Below are 14,192 nucleotides of genomic sequence, written 5' to 3' on the forward strand. Positions count from 1 at the left end.
TCTCTCTCTCTCTCTCTCTCTCTCTCGTGCTGTCATTATTTAATGCCATTGATCGTCCTCGTCATCCTCAATAAATAAAGTTCTTAATGTGAGGGTGCTGGCGGTGAGTACGGTGAAGAGAAATCCCCCACAATTTACTGCAAAATGGCATTCAGATCTGCCTCCATTTTGTTAACAATGCCCAACTTCCAACGTTCCATTCAATTCCCGAAGGACAAAATCACGTCCTGCCCTCTCATTTCAAATGCCGTTTCACTTGGATAGATGTCACAGTAGAGAAGAAAAGACAATCCGAACTTCCGTTTCATGCCGACTTTAAAGGATTAGTTCACTTTAAAATGAAAATTACCCCAAGATTGACTCACCCTCAAGCCATCCTAGGTGTATATGACTTTCTTCTTTCTGATGAACACAATCGGAGGTATATTAATAAATATCCTGATGCATCCAAGCTTTATAATGGCAGTGAACAGGATCAACGAGTATAAAGCTCAAGAAAGTGCATCTATCCATCATAAACATACTCCACACGGCTCCAGGGGTTAATTATAAAAGGCCTTCTGAAGCGAAGTGATGTGTCTGTGTAAAAAAAAAATATCCATATTTAACAAGTTATAAGGTGAAATACCTAGCTTCCACCCACTGGTGTCAAAAGTATTCACATTCATTACTCAGGTAGAAGTATAGATACTAGGGTTTAAAAAGACTTCTGTAAAAGCTGAAGTATCAACTCAAGCTTTTTACTCAAGTAAAAGTGTAAAAGTACTGGTTTCAAAACTACTTAAAGTATAAAAGTAAAAGTAATGTAAGGAAAAAAATCCCATTAAGGACAAAAGCTTAGGCCGCGCCACAGGGGCCTATTGTGCACTACCCCACCTCCTCAAAAAAACATTTTTCTAAAGGCCATAATGACTATAATGTTATATTAAAATGTTAATGTTGAAAAATTTGGGATGCACTAGGCTACCTGTTTCTACCAACCTCCTCGCCGGTGCTTTGTTGGGACATTTCGCTCGAGTTCTCTTCTTGAGTCTCTGCCACGGACATCTTCGTACTTGGCTACATACGTCTGCTATGTCCAGTGTTGGGGGTAACGAGTTACAAAGTTAGTATATCCTACTTATCACAACATTGTCAATCGCGTTGTCAATCGCAAACGCTAATTTATTCAAACGTCTCTCTACCGAACTACCTACTGTAGCTTAATTTGCGGAGGACGAAGAGAAAGCACCCGTTTGATAAATGAGCCAATTAGTGGAGAAATAATAACTGTTAAGAAATAATCTGCTTTGAGTAACGACCCCAACACTGGCTTTGTCCTTCTTGCTGGAGTGTGACATGATTTGCGTCATGTGCAGGTGCGATGGATCGCGTACAAACCAATAGGGTGTCGGAATGGTATATGTTTATACTTCTCATCCAACCACAATCAAATTCACTCTATCCGGATGGCGCGATTTATCTGGATAGGTTCTTTTTTTTGAACGATGACAAGCCGGAATGAAAACAAGCCAGAATGAAATAGGAGTAACGAGGCTATTTTTAAAATGTAAGGAGTAGAAAGTACAGATAATTGCGTGAAAATGTAAGGAGTAGAAGTAAAAAGTCAGCTGAAAAATAATTACTCCAGTAAAGTATAGATACCCAAAACTTCTACTTAAGTTAACGAAGTATTTGTACTTCGTTACTTGACACCTCTGCTTCCACCAGACCGCCTTCTGTATTCAACTTACGGAAAGAGCTTTTTTCGTAAGTTGAATACGGAAGGCGTAGGACGTAGTGTAAGCGTTTTGAACTGCGAGAGGCATTACACTTTCTTCGTAAGTTGAATACGGAAGGCAGTCTGGCGGAAGCTAGATATTTTACTAACTCGTTAAATATGGATATTTTTCTTACACAAATGCATTGCTTCACTTCAAAAGGCCTTTATTAACCCCCAGAGCAATGTGGAGTACGTTCACTTTCTTGAGCTTCATTCTCGTTGGTCCCTTTCACTGCCATTATAAAGCTTGGATGTGTCAGAATATTTATTAATATAACTCCGATTGTGTTCATCAGAAAGAAGAAAGTCATATACACCTGGCTTGAGGGTGAGTAAATCTTGGGGAAATTTTCATTTTAAAGTGAACTAATTCTTTAACACTGTTCACAAGGATACCAAAAAAAACGTGACATAAAACAAACTCCACACACAGGAGTTTCAGACCAGAACTGTCTCTGTAGATGCTGTGTTCCAAGTAGCTTTATGTGAGGAACAGACTGGAATTTAAGTCATAATTAACTGAAAATCTTCCCCTCCAACGCATTCCGTGTATGTCACAAACAATCGAGCTTGTTTTTACAAACTGAGCGACGACTCAATTATTTTGTTAATCGAGAGCATGCCACACATTTCCCTCCTCACCTGCCTTTCTCACCCAACTCTTTTTTTTTTTTCTTTTCTCGTCCATGTGACACAGGGGAAGGTGGCAGAACGTGGCAACCATCAGACTCTCTTGAACACACAGGGCAGTCTGTACGCCGACCTGTGGAACACACAAAACAGCAAAATTCTGTCTGACGGAAGCAAGCCTGAGCCTGCAGTCGAGCGCATGTCACAGAAAGAGGAGGAACGCAAGAAACTGCAGGAGGAGATCATGAACAGTGTGAAGGGCTGCGGGAACTGCTCGTGCTGAGCTCATGCCCAGACCTGCTTTAGCAAACACCTGCCAGCCTTCAAAATGACCGGGTAGATGTCCACTGCTGGTGACTGAACTGTTGTTATTTAATCCTAAACTGAGGGGGGTGTCCTTCCTTTTTGTGATTTTTCGCTCAACCTCAAGGGCCAATGTCATGCCTTCATTTTCACACGCTATCAAGGTGATCCGAACCCGTTTTAAAAGATTTGTATGCGTCATCTGGAACTCTTGTTTTTATTTTGAGTATGTACATATTACTAATGCAATATTTTTGTCTCAAAGTGCTGAGAAGCACACTGTATAGAGCGCACATATCATCAAATAGATATTTTGTCTGTGGAAGTATGTTAGATTTGGACCATTTTGTAGTTTTTCTGTGAACCTTGCCACCTTTGATGTCTCCTATGTAATCAACATTAATTTATACCAAATCTGAGTATGAATGTACATTTAACAACTTGTATTAAATAAACTTACTTCACTGAGTGTCTGAGAATAGTTTCTTTCAGCTAATCATACTTGTTTTCATCTATAAAACTTCAAATTGTCAAATTGTCTGAAGCGTTCATTGGATTGTTCATTGGACTTCGTGTGTTTCAGACCGCAGGATGTCTGTGGAAATCATTCAAAAGCTGTCAGTCATTATTTGATGAGATGAATATTTAGACCATGGATGTATAGAGGTGTATGTGAAAGATCTAACATTTCTACAGCCAATCATTGTGTTTCACTCAGTTACATGTATTTATTTGTGAGTTTGAGATGAATAAGGAATGTTGGGGGAGTAAATGGGTCAATGATGTGACTCATGTTTTGCCTGGAAAGATACATTAACATTAATTTCATACATACAGTAACTTGAATGCACCTCTGTAATAATCCTTTTATCATAATAGAAATTGAATTTTTTTTATTTATTTTTTGTTTAAAGTGTCAAGGTCGTGTTATCAGCCTGAGATTGTAATGAAGAAAAACTTATTAAAAGGCTGGACTTCTTGGGGTGGAGCTTGTTTGTCATATTCTTTTATGATTTAATTTAAAAAATAAGTAGTGATGCAATTTTGTTTTATAGAGTTTTAAAGGGTTAGTTCACCCAAAAATGAAAATTTTGTTATTAATTAGTCACCCTCATGTCGTTCCACACCCATAAGACCTTTGTTTATCTTCGGAACACAAATTAAGATATTTTTCATAAAATCCAATGTCTCAGTGAGGCCTCCATTGCCAGCAAGATAATTAATGCCCAGAAAGCTACTAAAGACGCATTTAAAACAGTTCATGTGAATACAGCGGTTCAACCTTAATGTTATGAAGCAACGAGAATACTTTTTGTGCGCCTAAATAACAAAATAACGACTTTATTCAACAATATCTAGTGATGGGCGATTTCAAAACACCGCTTCATGAAGCGTCGAAGCTTTACAAATCTTTTGTTTCGAATCAGTGGTTCGGAGTGCGTATCAAACTGCCAAAATCACGTGATTTCAGTAAACGAGGCTTTGTTACGTGATAAGTGTTTCGGAATTTCAATGGTTCACCATTGGGGGTGTGACTTCAGCAGTTTGATATATTCTCCGAACCACTGATTCAAAACAAATGATTCGTAAAGCTTCGAAGCTTCATGAAGCAGTGTTTTGAAATCGCCCATCACTAGATATTGTTGAATAAAGTTATTTTGTTTTTTTGCCGCACAAAATGTATTCTCGTCGATTCATAACATTAAGGTTGAACCACTGTAGTCACATGAACTGTTTTAAATGCATCTTTAGTAGCTTTCTGGGCACTGAAAGTGTTAATTGTCTTGCTGGCAATGCAGGCCTCACTGAGCCATCGGATTTTATGAAAAATATCTTAATTTGTGTTCCGAAGATGAACGAAGGTCTTATGGGTGTGGAACACCATGAGTGTGAGTAATTAATGACAGAATTTTCATTTTTGGGTGAACTAACCCTTTAAGGATGAGTGCCGGTAAAGTAGGACACTGCAGGTTGATCATCTTTATCATAGTGGTTTTCATAGTTCTGATATTTAAGAAGCTGTGTTTTTTTATAGGACACAATAGTGATTCGGATTTTCCTGTAATATTTATCAGATTGATTTTTTTATTCATCCTTGATGCTGTCCCAGTTTACCAACAGTGTATTAGGATGATATTATTGGTAATATGGGACTTTTTAAGTAATTCTGTCTTAAGATATATTGTTCATAAAATGACAAAAGCACACATGGAAGTTACTAAAAATGTAACTAAAAATAACATTTAAAAATATTTTTAAAACTAATTCAAAATATTAATGAAACTAAATAACACTGATGCACCAGTAAAGCAGTCAGGGAAGAGGTTAAATGTGAAATCTCTTTTAGTAAAATTTAATAAGGGAAAAAGTTATTGTCATTGTGCATTTAATTCATTTGATTATCAAATATATATTTTTTATTATTATTTATACAAGGTGTCTCAATTGCGATTTTATATTTAAAAAAAAAAAAAAAAAGATTCAAGCATTCAAAATGTAAGAAAAACTTTTATATTTGATTGTTATATATTTATTTATATCTAGGTTTTTAAACATTTTTAATTTTCATTATCTTAACAACTTTGTTTCTCATTGACTCAGAGCACAATAAAAACAATTACAACTAATTGTATTTTAATCTCGAATGTCTTTGTGACAATTTATTAGAATTGATGAATTTATATCATCTTAGTTAATGAATGATTGTGCTAATATGATATGATTACACAAGATCTGATTGGAAGGCTGATGCCGCGCGTAGGTGCAGTTCTGCATAATATTACACCAGATGTTCTGTGTTTAATCAAAGTGACCTGCTGGAATCCATATGTTTACAGAGGAAAGATGCACTCCATGAAAGAGAAAAAAAAAAGGACTTCATTGAGTGAAAACATAATAATGTAATAAAGACAATAGGGAACTGATAAGCATATCTTCATAGCATTACATGCATAAAAAATTTGACAAGGGTTCTTGGAAATTACACTGCATTATAATGTAGATCATATTATTATTGTAGGCCATATTTTCTAGTCAGTCATTAGGAGTCCATTATATAAGCTGCTTTCCTGTAGCTCTTCCTTAAATGCACAGCGCCTCATTAGATGAACTGAACTGTCCTTATGGTTGAGCGCCATTTGGTCTGAACATTCTCACTCGTACACTCACTTGTTTTTCACAAATGGAATCTGCAGGTTTTCCATTGTGGCGTCTCTGGGCACGTAAAAGCTTGACAAGGCCCCCCTCTCAGCTTTTGTGCGAGCAGCACAAATAACACATCCTGCTTTACGTCTGTTCAAGCTGTTCCCATTAATGTCCTCACCACAGCATGTATCCTGTTTCTGAAAAAAGTTGCACTGGAATATATAGCGCAAGACAAATTATATGCAGATTTAAATTTATATTGCATATCCTTGATAAATTTGAGCATTAGCAGATGAGATTTTCTGACATTCTGGGACTGGTTGAGAGCGTTATTTGGGTTGTGCTTAGTCGTCTTAGCCCGGGTGAGCTCTTATGTTGTCTGAAAGGAAATAAGAGGCTCTCAGCATCTAGAAGTGCCTTAACTAGAATGGCCTTCCTCAAATCCTGCTTGAACTCAGCTGGGGGTTTTGGGGACGTGACCAAACCTAATGTAATGTGCTTTGACATCATAGTCATTTTTGGCTTTTCTTTAAAAACAAGAAAATGCTCGGCTTTTAGTTTCCCGCTGTTCAGGGCATTGTAAAAGGCAGGTCTACAGAACTGTTGCATATTATAATCAGGCGCTTTTCATATGAAACTTCATGTTATTTTTATAGAGCAATCATGCAATAGCATAGGTATTGTTGAAATAGTTTTCACGTTCAGAAAAAGAAAGCAATATAGGGCAGAGGTCAACATGTATTCATTGGTCTGATTCATCAGTGCATATTTTTGAAAATTAAAAACATTTCCTGTAATCTTTCATCAAAATGTAATAACTTGCTCCACCTGAAACATTCTACTTGTGTAGTGCAAACTGTTCGTTAATGTTAACTAACAGACAGATATCTGTTTAGCCATCATTGTAGCATTTCAGCTCACATTCAGATCTGGCTCCATACTGGTTTGGAATGCTCACTCATTTGCTGATCACATTTCAGATGGATAAAATCAAGTCCCCCACTCTCAAGAAAAAAAAAAAAAGTTCAGTGGGGTTCTATATAGAACGCTAGGGTTCTAGGCTCAATTTTGCTCAAATTTAAATAACCCTTTGTGTCAAAAGGTTCTGTGCGGAGAGAGATTATCCTACTGCTCATAAAACATTCACTACTAGGCTTGAGAGATATAACCAGTTTAGATGGAAAGGATCTCAAGCTGACGACGTTACTGCAGCTTTACCCATTAATAGACATGGTATTTCCTTGAAAATAAATTCCAGCACAAAGCTACAACCATAATGATCGAACCTTCACAATAGATAATGCTTTACAATGAACTCTGTTAGAGAGCTACATATGACAATTTATCTGTTCAATAAAATACCTTACTCACATGTTGAGTAATGAAATTGCCATCTCCATGTGGCTTTTACAAAATTTCATATCCTTCAGTTCTCGCCATCTCCGAAAAGCCAAGCCAATGTTGATTCTGTTTTTTTTACAAGCTCTGTTGTGTTCTCTTTTTGCCAGCAGACTCTCATCTGTTCAGCGTTTGTTTAAAACGGGTGATTCCCAGGAGATGGGAGAACTGAAAAGAGACAGAACTAAAAGATGTGACAAAGCCATAACAGCGTTCTCCATGTCAACCTTTCTCGCTCTCTGAGACAACTAACCTATGCCATTCTCACACCAGACACGCGTCAAAGTAGCCAGAGCAACTTTTCTCTATTTATTGATATCAAGAGACACACAGGAGAGTGACGTATGTACACAATTTTCCAGCAAAAACCATCCCGACAGGTCTAAAATATAAACACTTATAATAGGCTTACCATAGTAAAATTTGAACAAAAAAGTTACATAGTATACCTTAAATGGTAAATTATGTTAAAATACATTCTCTTTACCCAGTTTATTGACTACTATTATTGTCATTCATGAGATTATCTCCCCCAAAAGTATAAACATTGAGGCCCCCAGACACCATCAAATCACTGAGAGTAGTCTGCTCAAATCTGTCAATCTCTGTCCAGCTCAACCTATAGCGTGAGTTTGGGGTGTGGCTACTGTAGCAGGCGGAGCCAGAGGGTGTTTAAACAGTGTGGGACAATGAGTGCTTCTTAATTGGAAGGCTGCATCCTATTAAGGCTGCATATCTCGGCTGCCATGTCATCAAGCTCCATCGAAGGACATCTCAAGGACTCTTTGAAGGCAGTCTTCATTTCCCCTTTTTCATTCGGCCTGCTGTCTGCCTCGCTGCTGAGTGGTTTGTGTCTGTAGATCCATATAGCTTTGTTTTGAATCTCTATTTACTATCATTCCTTGTTGTGTAATTGATAGCACGTGTTAGCATTTTGCTAGTCTGTTAACTTGTCATCTGTGCCTACCGTCTTTTTCTCTCGCATGCTCATTTTTCTACGAGTTCATCAAACAACTGTGGTAAGCCGGAATCAGTTAACAATCAGTAAACACGGTGAGTCATGTCGTCATCTCCTGTTATTTTCACTTGCACTGCTTGTCACATTTTTAGTATAGCATTCTCTGTCAGCAAAGAGGGATTCACATGTCATAAATGCAGGGAAATAGTTAGGCCAATGGAGAAGATTTCAGAATTAGAGACACGCATCCAAACTTTAATCGGGGCTAGTAAGAATGCAAAGGCTCTAGATACCGTTTTGGATGTGATTAGCTTAGCAGACCCTGTACATTGTTCAGTTCCGGCTGTAGAGCCTGTGAGACGGCATAGTCGTGGGGCAAAACATCGCTGTTCTGTTCCGAATAGAACATCAAATAGGTTCTCCCCACTCAGTGACACGCCCACTGAGAATTCTATTGAAAGTGCCCTAGTTATTGGCGATTATATTACACAGAATGTGAAAATAGAGGCCAGCCACCATAGTCACATGTTTGCCGGGAGCCAAAGCGCCTGACATCAAAGCAAATTTAAAAGTGCTGGCTAATGCTAATCATAAATACTCTAAGATTATTATTCATGTTGGCACTAATGACTTCGCCAGTCGGAGATCACTAAAATTAAAGAGGTGTCTGCTAGCTGTCTCACATCACAGAAGTCAGATAAATCCCAACACATAGAGGCTCTTTCACCTAGATATCATCACATAGAGACTGTGTCTGTTCCCCAAATAAGTAAATACAAAAAACTCCCAAACCCATTTAAGGGTAAAACTTTAATTAATGTTCAACAAATAAAAAAAACAGATATAATACAGATGAACAAATGATTAAGCTTGGGTTGCTGAATATTAGATCCCTTTCTTCAAAAGCACTTATTGTAAATGATATGATCACAGATTATAAACCGGATGTGCTGTGTTTGACAGAAACCTGGCTACAACCAGACAATTACATTACTTTAAATGAGTCCACCCCTTAAGATTACTGTTATAAACATGAGCCTCATCTGAAAGGCAAAGGGGGAGGTGTTGCTGTAATTTATAGTAATATCTTCAGTATTACTCTTCAAGTCTAGTTTCAAATATTATTCCTTAGAAGTGATGGTGCTTTATGGAATGTTATGTAGTGTTAAATCCCATTTGACATTTGTGCTGGCTACTGTATACAGGCCACCAGGACACCATACAGACTTCATTAAAGAATTTGCTGATTTTCTATCAGAGTTAGTACTGGCTGTGGATAAAGTCCTAATTGTTGGTGATTTTAATATCCATGAAGATAATGAAAAAGATGCATTGGGATTGGCATTTACAGACATTCTCAAATCTATTGGAGTTAGACAACACATGTCAGGACCCACTCATTGTCGTAATCATACTTTAGATCTAATATTGTCACATGGAATCGATATTGATGCCATTGAAATTCTGCAGCAGAGTGATGACATCTCAGATAATTTAGATTTACATATACCCAGGGCTGCAAAACTGACTCCCTGTTACAAATATGGTAGAACTATCACTTCTACCACTAAAGATTGCTTTATAAATAATCTTGCTTTATAAATAATCTTCCTGATCAGTTTCATCTCCTCAGCATACCAGATAGCTAAGAAGAACTCGTTGTTGCAACAGAAACTATTGACTTTCTTTTCTCCAGCACATTAGACACAGTTGCTCCTTTGCGCTTAAAGAAGATTGAGGAAAATAGTCCAACGCCATGGTGCAACGAGCACACTTGGGCCCCTGAAGAGAGCAGCCAGAAAAAAATGAGTGCAGCTGGAATAAAACAACTAGAGGTTTTTCACATATCATGGAAAGAAAGCATTTTTGCATACAGAAAGGCCTTAAAAACTGCTAGATCTGCTTATTTTTCAAATCTCTTAGAAGAAAACAAAAACAACCCTAGGTATTTATTTGACACAGTGGCTAAATTAACGAGAAATAAAGCTTCAACTTCTGATGTTCTTCAAACAGCACAGCAGTAATGACTTTATGAACTTCTTTACTTGCAAGATTAATAATATTAGAGAGAAAACTATAACCATGCAACTGTCTACTACAGGATCATGTCAGAAAGTGCCTTGTCATGTCCCTGAGGAAAAATTCCATTCATTCATTGCTATTGGAGAGGAAGAACTGTCTAAACTCATTAAATTATCAAAATCAACAACATGTATGCTAGACCATATACCGACTAAGCTATTGAAAAAGATGCTTCCAGAGGTCATAGACCCTCTTCTTAATATGATGAATTCATCTTTGTCACCAGGATACGTGCCGAAAACTTTTAAGCTGGCTATTATTAAACCTCTTATTAAAAAAAACACAACTTGATCCTAGAGAATTAGTCAATTACAGGCCGATCTTGAATTTACCTTTTCTGTCAAAAATACTAGAAAAGGTGTCACAACTATGTCCTTTTTAAAAAGAAATGGTATCTGTGAGGATTTCCAGTCATGATTTAGACCGTACCATAGTACTGAGACTGCTCTTTACAAATGATTTGCTCTTATCATCAGATGGAGGTTGTATCTCTGTTAGTGTTACTGGATCTTAGCGCTGCATTTGACACTATCGACCACAAAATTCTTTTGAATAGACTCAAAAATTATGTTGGCATTAGTGGAATTGTATTGGCATGGCTCAAATCATACTTATCTGACCGTTATCAGTTTGTAGCAGTAAATGAAGAGATGTCATACCGATCACAAGTTCAGTGTGGAGTACTGCAAGGCTCAGTACTAGGACCGTTGCTTTTCACTCTGTACATGCTTGGGAGATATAATTAGGAAGCATGGGGTTAGTTTTCACTGTTACGCTGATGATACTCAGCTCTATATTTCTTTGCGCCCTGACGAAACCTGCCAATTCACAAAATTAACAGAATGCATAGCTGAAATAAAAAATTGGATGACTAGTAATTTCCGACTACTAAATTCAGAAAAGGCAGAGATTCTAATTATTGGACCAAAAACCTCTGCACGTAATAACCTAGAATACTGTCTAACACTTGATGGCTGCTCTGTCGTCATCATCAGTTAGGAACCTGGGTGTGCTCTTTGATACCAATCTTTCATTTGAAAGCCACATTTCTAGCATCTGTAAAACTGCATTCTTCCATCTTAAAAATATATCTAAACTATGACATATGCTCTCAATGACAAATGCGGAACAGTTAGTTCATGCGTTCATGACCTCAAGGCTAGATTGTAATGCTCTACTGGGTGGTTGCCCTGCATGCTTAATAAACAAACTACAGCTGGTCCAAAATGCAGCAGCTAGAGTTCTTACTAGAACCAGGAAGTATGACCTTATTAGCCCGGTTCTGTCAACACTGCATTGGTTCCCTATTAAACATTGTATAGATTTTAAAATCTTGCTAATTACTTACAGAGCACTAAATGGTTTAGCTCCCAAGTACCTGAATGAGCTCTTAATGCATTATAGTCCTTCATGTCTATTGCGATCTCAGAATTCTGGCCAATTGATAATACCTATAATATCAAAATCAACCGCAGGTGGTAGATCCTTTTCCTATTTAGCACCTAAACTTCGGAACAGTCGTCCTAGCATTGTTCGGGAAGCAGGCACACTCTGTCAGTTTAAATCTAGACTAAAAACACTGAAAAGTTATAAATGATTTGCTCTTGTCATCAGATGGTTGTTGTATCTCTATTAGTGTTACTGGATCTTAGTGCTGCTTTTATATGAACAGACTAAAAAATTATGTTGGCATTAGTGGAACTGCACTGGCATGGTTCAAATCATACTTATCTGACCATTATCAGTTTGTAGCAGTAAACGAAGCTGGTGGTGCAGGACAGAGGACACGCTGTTCACGTGAGCAGCATGACGTGTGCGTGTGATGCTGAAGCAGGAGCTGGCCAATAATGAGCTGGTTGAATGACTGTAGTCATGTGGACTATTTTAACAATGTCTTTAGTACCTTTCTGGGTCTTGAAAGTGGTAGTTAAATTGCTGTCTATGGAGGAGTCAGAGAGCTCTCGGATTTCATCAAAAATATCTTGATTTGTGTTCCAAAGATGAACAAAGGTCTTATGGGTTTGGAACGACATGAGGGTGAATAATTAATGACAGAATTTTCATTTTTGGGTGAACTAACCCTTTAAGCTTACAGATAGATCTAGCCTACTAAAACATTCTTTGTTCTTTTAGCTTACTTGTGTTGTTTAATGCAATGTTTAAGCAGTTTCATCAACCCAGAATGCCTATGTTGGTTTTATTACTTGTGTTAGGCTAAATGAGAAAATGATTTTTGTCTACCTCATGTAGGAGATTTAATGCGGGTGAGGTTCGGGTCTCCATTTTTATGTCAAACGGGTCAGGTCGGGTACAGAATAAAATTAGTGTTGCTGTCGGGTAACTGGTCAGGTGTTCTGTTAATAACTGCGGGTGCTGGTTTATCAAACAGGACCCATGCAGGACTCTGGTGCAGGAGACCATGGTGGTTGCATAGAAAACCAATGCGGCAGGGCAGAAGACCACCACAGGTCAGGAAGCCATGGCGGAGCAGAGACATGGACACACCACCTGGCCGTGACAGAGTAGGCAGATAGCGTGGCAGTGACATAACAGGCAGAAAGTTTGTGAACAGCCTCCATGGCAGTGACATGACAGGCAGAGGGCTCAGAAAGAGCAATGGTGGTCGCCGGCATCTCTGGAGGAACTGTAGCTCTCGTTGTCACATCTGGAGGAGCTGTCGCCGTCGCCTCTGTGGATTTCAAAATAAAAGACATGAACATAAACAAAACCCAAACCAATGTGACATAGAGCCTATATCCCATATATCCTATATCTATATTACTATCCCATTAGTGACCCAACTTATACCCACAATGGGACCCCACCTGGGTTTGCCCATGTGGGACCTACATGGTTGATCAAGGTAAGCTTCACATGTATTTACCCATTCTGAAACCATATAATTGATTACCTACTTGTGCACTACCTTGGACCCATGTAGGTAACCTATATGGGATTGATTGTGTTTGCCCATGTCGAACCTATTTGTTACCTCCCAATGGGCCACATCTGTGTTACCCATTTTGAATCCATACACTCATTTCCCATTAGTGACCCAACTTATACACACATTATGGTTGACCCAAGTAGGCCCCAATTAAAATGCCTATTATGGGCCCATGTCCACTTGGTACCCATATAGCCCATGCAATAGTAACCTTTGTGGGGTCCACATACACATGTTGGCTGGGATTTAGAGGTGATACAGTGCCCTGTATATCTCCCCTCTGAACTTATAAAAATCAGTGATTAAATATTTTCAAATTTCATTGCATGTTGACTTGGACATTTTGCAGGATTTATTTGTCTTCTAGTCTAGTTTTCTGATGGTTGATTGTCTAGTAAATGGAAGTACAATAAAAATTGTCATTTCTAAATTGGTTGGGCTGATTCTTACTAATTTATAACTGTGATGAAGAACAACGTCCTCGCCATGTCTTATAGAATATTTGGCAGCATGTCGCATGCAAAGCTGAAGTGGTTTAACTGTAGAAGCATTTATTAGCTGTGCTGGTTTGTGATGGAAGGCCAAATGAACCTTAGCATCCACAGATGTCCATGTCTACATGATGTGTGTATGCTGCTTCCAGAGATCAGAGCTTAATGAGGACTATATTTCACTGTTTACCAGGATAATGTCTATACGTAGGCTGGGAATCACACAATGGAAAAGGTGACGGCGGGAGGGCAACGCTTACCGCAGCTTTGAACAGTTGCCTCAAATATGCTGCTTTGCTCAACACCACAGATTGGAATTCAGTATTTTTGTTTTTGGACATACACTAGCATTTTACATCAGCTGTAGAATACATTAAAATATCTTTTCAAGATTCTGCCTTGTGCCACTGTGTTTGTGTAATCTATCAGCACTGGTCTAAAGGCCCGTTCACACCTAAAACAATAACTATAAAGATA

At 38.1% G+C, this 14,192-nt stretch overlaps 1 protein-coding gene and 1 long non-coding RNA gene across 3 annotated transcripts in view; one reads left to right on the forward strand and one right to left on the reverse strand.

The window, feature by feature from the left end:
• The window catches only part of abcb7 (ATP-binding cassette, sub-family B (MDR/TAP), member 7), a 61,633-nt gene extending 58,469 nt beyond the window's left edge, over positions 1-3,164 (forward strand). For both annotated transcript variants that reach the window (XM_051860822.1, XM_051860823.1), the window contains one exon: positions 2,460-3,164. In XM_051860822.1, coding sequence (XP_051716782.1) covers positions 2,460-2,675 — 216 coding nt within the window. In that variant the 3' untranslated portion in view covers positions 2,676-3,164. The remainder of the gene's footprint in view (positions 1-2,459) is intronic.
• Positions 1-14,192, reverse strand: part of LOC127494726 (uncharacterized) — a 578,474-nt gene that overhangs the window by 170,916 nt on the left and 393,366 nt on the right. The gene's annotated exons all lie outside the window — the stretch shown is intronic.

Source organism: Ctenopharyngodon idella, chromosome 14, assembly GCF_019924925.1.
Source record: "Ctenopharyngodon idella isolate HZGC_01 chromosome 14, HZGC01, whole genome shotgun sequence".
Classification (NCBI taxonomy): Eukaryota; Metazoa; Chordata; class Actinopteri; order Cypriniformes; family Xenocyprididae; genus Ctenopharyngodon; species Ctenopharyngodon idella.